This window comes from Quercus suber, unplaced genomic scaffold (assembly GCF_002906115.3).
Source record: "Quercus suber isolate HL8 unplaced genomic scaffold, Cork oak 2.0 scaffold_46, whole genome shotgun sequence".
NCBI classification, from domain to species: domain Eukaryota; kingdom Viridiplantae; phylum Streptophyta; class Magnoliopsida; order Fagales; family Fagaceae; genus Quercus; species Quercus suber.
Window position 1 is genome coordinate 1,622,621 of NW_027069511.1, and position 6,960 is coordinate 1,629,580.

The 6,960-nt window shown below is 35.1% G+C and overlaps 1 protein-coding gene across 1 annotated transcript; it reads right to left on the bottom strand.

Annotated features, from left to right (window-relative positions):
• Positions 1-400: 400 nt before the first annotated feature.
• LOC111998364 (flavin-containing monooxygenase FMO GS-OX-like 4) lies at positions 401-6,096 on the bottom strand. Its single transcript, XM_024030465.2, has 7 exons — positions 5,367-6,096; positions 3,737-3,807; positions 2,121-2,273; positions 1,697-1,779; positions 1,449-1,584; positions 1,168-1,341; positions 401-816 (listed from the first exon to the last, which is right to left on the bottom strand). Exons 1-7 carry the CDS (start codon positions 5,935-5,937, stop codon positions 631-633), a joined length of 1,374 nt encoding a protein of 457 aa, XP_023886233.2. The 5' UTR covers positions 5,938-6,096; the 3' UTR covers positions 401-630.
• Positions 6,097-6,960: the final 864 nt, after the last annotated feature.

The following is a 6,960-nucleotide window of genomic DNA, read 5'->3' on the forward strand; positions in this document are numbered from 1 at the left end:
AAAAGTAATGAAATCTCAAAATTGAACAAATAAGGACGGACCAAACTTCAAACGTTGAAGATGAAGAAACAGATGACGATAATATACCTCTCAACAAGATTTACAAGCATTGCCATACTGCAAAAACAAAGCATTGAAGTAGAAGAAAAAAAAAAAAGATTTCGCAATGATGCTTTTTATTACATCACATAATAAAGAACAATAATATAGAATGAATTAACATGCTTTAATAATTTTTTATTATACAATATTACTCCAAAGTTGTTTTTTTTTTATTGCTCATTACTTGAACAAAATATTTATAATGGATTTGTGTATGCAATTTATAATTATTGCTTCTTATGATGAATTCATTACTAACAAAGTTTTATAACAAATATGCTATAATACATGTACAACATTCTCCAAAAATAATTTACATAAAGTATTAAAACATTATCCGTGTATCGCACAGGCAACTTACTAGTTATTCTTAACATCCATTACTACTTAGAACAATGACTAAACAAGAGAAATAGAAGCCAACAATAGAAAGGTGACTAGGGTTTTGGCATGTGAGATACAATGAAAAATGGTGAGTCCTGAAACTTGATTAAGTAAAGACACATCTATGATCTATCACTAGCAAACTTATTCTGAGGTGTGCTTAATGAAATCCTCATAAGCTTGCAAAACCAAGTGCTGAGCTTCCCATTTATCGCGGTAAGATTCAAGATGAGCTAGTGTGCTCTTGATAGTGACCAAAAACATTTGCATTCTCCAATCTTCAAATGCAGGACATCCACACTGACTCGCAAGCCAATTATTGTACTCTACCTGAACAACAACATCCAAAATATTTTCTCAACATGACCAAATTAATATTAAGTAAGAAATCAGAACTAGAAGAATGAAGTCTAATTGCCTTCACTAGCCAAAAAATAGCTTACCTCTACCTCGGCTGGTCTTTTACTATTAATAAAGTCAGTTTTACCAGACGCAATACTTTCTATTGCTAGGCACTATTAGGGCACCCTTATAGTGTTTTATTATGCCAGTTTGGAATAATTTAGCAACATTTATATGGAAAATAGGTCATTAGCCACCATACCTAATGTTAGCATTAAAGTTAAATAAGGAAAAATGAAAATCTGTCATGTTGTAGGCTCCTGAATTGACCAAAATTACCAGATTATCACCCAAACAATGAGTGTATCGCTTTGGAGTGCCAAAAGTTTCAAGTGATAAGTAGAAGGCTTCAACATCTCCCATCATCTCCTCTTGTGATGGAAGTGTGAATCGATTAGACAAAACACCACCTATCCACTTGCTTTGTAATTCAAACATGGGAAAAGGAATGGCCTGGCACCAACCAAATACAAAAACATAACGTCCACCATTATATAAGATTAAATTAAAGCTCCAACCATAAACGAGGTCACACTATATATTTTTAGGTAGGGATAAACCTTCCAAGGTAATCCAACAAAGGAGAGCCGTGGAGCCAAGGCTGGTGGAAATATATGCTTGTATAGTGGCCCAACACGATTGTCATCCACAGTCACAATGCCATTGGTTTCAAGAAAAGGAAAATGATACTTGTACCTTGAAAAAATAAATAAATGACTTTTAATTACCATTCACTATTTCATTTTTGGTTAGTTTTGGACCTAAATCAAAGCCAAAGCCAGATTATTGGAGTATATATGCAGCATACCCTGTGCAGTGTAGAATGATGTTAGCAAGGACAATGCTCCCATCTAGAAAATTTACAGAACCATCTTCACATACATCTTTTATCTGCATCATTTAACTTAAGGTTAGTATTTTCAATTAGCCTTTCTTGTAATCAGTGATTCAGTTTTACCTTATTATTAGTCCCTTAGTCTTCTAATTCAACTTGGGATGTCTTAAAACATAATCCTTTTTAAAAGTGAACAGAAACTTTCCTAACATACTCTTTATTTATATATAGTATTTCTTTTTTATATATGCTAGACATTTCATCAAACAAATTGAAGATTTTCTAAATAGAACCCAAAAAAAATAAAATAAAATAAAATAAAACCAAAAAAAGAAGAAGAAGAATTACTTGATTGACATATCCTGATAGCCACTCAATCACATTGTGGGTGACTTACCATAGGATGAAGCCACATATTATCATAGGCAGGCTGTTTTCCAAATGTTCCATCTATGACCGTTCGAGCTGCAATGTGGATTTCTTTGGCAACTCCAGCTACTTCCCAAGAAATATCCAATGCACTAACTGAATTCCCAATCAAAACTACAACCTGTTGAAAGCAGGAAATGGATAAGGTAGGCTAAGCTAATCAATAGCGCGGGGAAAGAATTGAAACCGAAAAATAATATAATGATCAGTTAGTTGTAGCCTTGTAGGTCCTAATTACAGAGCAGTGTTTACATATATGCTTGTTCTCAATCCCAACTCATTGCAAAAATACATGATTGGTCTGGTAAGATTCGTTATTCAAAGCATATTAGACTTTATTTACCCTAAGTAGTTTCTACACATTGTTAAATTTCTCCTAATATCAGAAGAATATAAGAGATTATGTTTTGTTAAGTGGACTACTAGAATTCAAAGTTTCAAACAAAATTAGGCACTTCATGTGGCATGCTGCAAAAGAGTCTCTCCCGACCAAGCAGAACTTGTTCAAATGGAATGTCCTTAAGGAAACTCAGTGTAGTCATTATGAGGAACACTTAATAGATTGTTTACATGCCTTATGGTTATGTGACCAGGCTCAATTAGTGTGGCGGTTAGAATCTAGCTTCCTCAATTTATTTTAGAAGAAGTTTAGATCGTTTATTGATTCAGTTAGTACAGACTGTACAGTGTTCGAACAAGCTCCTCATCTCAAAGTGGCATTATTTTTCTATGATCACCTGGAGCCTTTGACAAAGACGGAATAGGATCAGAGAAAAACAACAAACATGGGCTTTATAGAAGTGGCATCGAAAGCAAAGGAACTCCTCATTGAATTCCTTGATGTGCAGCGGAAATTAATTAGAGATGTCCAGCTGAAGTGTCGAGTCAAGTGGAACCCTCCAAGTGAAGGAATGTGAAAGGCAAATTTTGATTGAGTGATTTTCTCTGAGTTCTCCCTATCTGGTATTGGGGTAGTGATTTGAGATTCTTGGAGGAATATAATAGTAGCCCTTAGCTAAAAAATCATGTTACCTCACCCAGTAGATTTGGTGGAAGCCTTAATAGCTAACTGGACATTAAGTTTTGCTCGAGAACTTTACATTTTCTAGGTGGAGTTCGAAGAAGATAGTTAAAGAGTTATCACAGCAATCAACAACCAGATGCCTTCAAAAACTATGTTTGGTCATGTAATTAAAGAGTTTTGGTCTTTGTCAGGTGCTTTTCATAAGTGTAGTTTTGACGTGTAAAAAGGGAGGGCAACTAGCTTGCTAATTCCTTTTCTAAAAGAACCGTTCTATCTGCAAATCTTGATGAATGGGTAAAAAATCTACCATCTGAGCTGAATGTTGTATTCCTAGTTGATTTAGTTTATTTATAAAATATTTTTTAACAGTTCATTAAAAAAAAAAGGTGAAATAATGGAAATATTTCTCAAAGTAGAAGAAGTGAACTAATAGAATTCAAATGGGAATCAATTTACAACTGCAGTATATATATATATATATATAAAAAAAAAAAAAAAAAATCATCTGCTAAGCTTAACTTACTATTCACATTCAAAAGGGAAGAAGATGTGGCACATACTTGATCTCGAAAAGGTTCTGAATCACGATAATTGTGGCTATGCATTTGCTTCCCAGGCCACTCATTTATTCCTGCCACAAAATACTAATAAAATAAATAAATTAATTAAAAAAAAAAGACCTTTACTATGAGCACTAGCATATGAGAATGCAAAAAAATGTCTATTTTGTATTCTCAAAATCTACTTTATCTATTTTACCATTCTATTTTACAACTCACCCAATATTTTAGTTTCTATTTTTACATACATCTCATTAAAATAATATAAACTATACTGACAAATAAAATAAAATATTCAATTTCTCTCTCTTCTTTCTTTCATCTCTACTTTTTTGTTTTTTTTTTTTTTAGGCCAAAATGTGAAACTCACTCTCTAAGTTTCACAATTTTTCATTTCAATCCTCTAAGTTTGGGTTTTGTCATTGTAGTCCTCCAAATTTCATTCCTTTCCAATTAAGTTATCTGTTAATACATTGTTAGTTTCTGCCGTTAACTTACCAAAACAGCGTCGTTTTGGACCTTAATTAATATTTAATTATTTATTTATTAATCTTATGAAAAATGTTAATTAAAAACAAAAAACTTAAGGGTTATTTGGCACCGACCCAAATACACATTTTCAGTTTTTAAACAACACGTGCATTTTTATACGCTTTTTCACTTACTTATATTTCCACGCATGTTTTCAAACTACAAAAAACATATTTTCAAACATGAACCAAACACCCCATTGTTGCAACTTTCTGCCATACTACATGACAAGAAAACCAGCAGTCTACCAACACCAGAATTCAATATCAGAAAAAAGATATTAAAAAAGGAAAAAAAAAAAAAAGACAATCTTACAACTTACAAGAGCATATATGATATGGACTATTTAAAAGCTATAGAAACCTCAAAACAGAAACAACCTTAATCGAAAGAAAAGTGGCTTTCCAGTAAATACTAGTCGATCACATGGGACTTGTTGTTCACTACCCTAATCACTTGACCCGAAACTTTGGATACAAACTGTACAAAGATCATGATGTTGATGATGAATAGTTGAAGTAACAGTTGTAGTTGACATGTCTGATACCAAAGATTTCGGTGCTGCAATCTTTTTTCTCTCTCTTTCTCGCGGATCAGCGATCTCCCTTTCTCCCTCTCGATCTCTCACTCTCTCTCTCTTTCCCCCTCTTTCTCATTCTTGGTTTCTCAGATCATGTATCTGGTGGCGGTGGGGGTGGGGTTTCAGTTTTGCTTGCTTTTTTTTTTTTTTTAATTACCGTTTTTCCTAAGATTAAGAAAGAAATAAAAACTATGCCTTTTTGTTTTTTTTTTTTTTTTTTTGAGGGGATATGCCGTTTTGGTTAGTTAAACAAAACTCTTATTTAGAGAACTGGAATTAAAAATTGTAAAACTTAAAAGGGATAATGTTACATTTTTGGCCTTTTGTTTAAGACCTGTTCATAGTTAGAATAAAAAAGTAAAAACCCACCCAGGATGTGGGTGGGTTTTGGCTTATTGATTGCTAAAATGGGAGGTTTTTACACCACAGTGTTCTAAAGCACACTCAAAATTAGAAAAAAAATACTGTAGTTTCTAAAAAAATGAAAAAGAAAAAGAAAGGAGCAGTTAGGAAAAATACCAGGAATATAGGCGACACGAGGCTCGGTGAAATGGCCATTGCATACAACAACAGCGTCAAATATCTCATCCAATTCCAAACCCATTTCTGTGCCTGACCTCTCTTTTGATTTTATTTTCCATTTCTCCTCTTCCTCCATGAATCTCACGCGCACTACCTCCGTTTCAAACCTCACCAACTCATCAATCCTGAACTCGCGCGTGAAGTCTTGCAGATACTTCAGAACCTCTCGGTGACCCGGGAACCGTCTCGGGTCTCTGTCCGGGTCGTCTTTGGGGATGAACGGGTAGTCCCTGAAGCCCATGGCCTCTCGGGGGATGTTGGTGCGGAGGGAGTCGTAGAGGCTGGAGTGGACCGTGGTCCGAGTCGGTTCGAGTCCAATCGGGTCGGATTCGACATTCGGGGTGTAGACCCAGGTGCCGCCAACTTGGTCGCCTCGCTCGAAGACCACCACGCTGTGACCCTCGCAGCGGAGCTCTCGAGCAGTTACTAGGCCTGCGGCGCCGGCGCCGATAACTGCTACGTGGCGTGATACGATTGGCTGGGGTGCGTGTCCTGGGCTTCGAAGCATGGAGGGAAAACCAGCGAGCGATGCACATGAGATTTTGATCTGTGATGAAATTAGTGTTACATTACATATTCGTTCAGTTTAATCCATGGGAAATCATTTGTCTTCGACTTTATCTTTTTGATGACAAGTATTATCTTGTCAAAGGATTTTTTTATTTTAAAGGGTGTTTCAATCTACAATGTCTAGCTCGTTGTTGTCGGATTCAAACACCACTCAATTTTTTTTTTTTTTTATAGGATAATTATTCTTTACTCACTTGTATATGTTTTTAATTTGACTTGTCTACTTGTAATTTCAATTTTGACACTTTATTCACTCGAAGTTCAGTCCGTTACTGCTCCATTACTCACCTCCCTGTTTGCCGTTACTCTTAACACGTTTTCTTTCAAAATCAAAACACAAAACAAATAAAAAAATTTTAGAGTTTTTGATTGCTTAAGAACTTCTATGAAAATATATGCCCAGAAAAATCAAACCTAAGTCAATCACTATAAATATCATATTTTCCTTCTCTACTTGTCTCTTTCCTCTCACCTATTCTTCTACAACGTTCTCTATTGTGTTATTAATGCTAATTTCTCTTCCATGTGAGTCTGAAAGTTTACCAGTACGAATAGCCTGAGACAAACTATTTTGAGTCAGTACATCAGCTTTATCTACATTTCCAAGGAAGGCAATGGACAAGGGTTTCTTGGTTAACTCCTAAGCAAGACAATCAACAAGAGTTTTCCCCCTGAATTTTATATCATAACCATAGAAATGAATTGTTCCTGGCTTCCATGTAATTTCTCAGCGAGAGCAAGAGCTATCTTCTTCTTACCAAGCCTATTAGGTCCAACAAAATTAAACCATATATATGCTCTCAGACTTGCTCCCTGGCATTTTTTACTTCTTGTTTGGTAGCAGGCTATTGTTTGGCTAATAATACAAATTGTTTCATCTTGCCAACCGACCTTCTCTGTCAGTGCTCTAAATAGTGTCTTCAGGTCTATTCGATCAAACTGCCCACCATAGAGAAGGAAA

What these genes read in the sequence shown, in the direction of transcription:
- LOC111998364 (XM_024030465.2), bottom strand. Translation starts at nt 5,937, where the DNA reads ATGCTTCGAAGCCCAGGACACGCACCCCAGCCAATCGTATCACGCCAC. An exon ending in TCGTGTCGCCTATATTCCTG is followed by an intron (nt 3,808 to 5,366) that starts GTATTTTTCCTA and finishes ATTTTGTGGCAG; the next exon opens with GAATAAATGAGTGGCCTGGG. An exon ending in ATCATTCTACACTGCACAGG is followed by an intron (nt 1,585 to 1,696) that starts GTATGCTGCATA and finishes TATTTTTTCAAG; the next exon opens with GTACAAGTATCATTTTCCTT.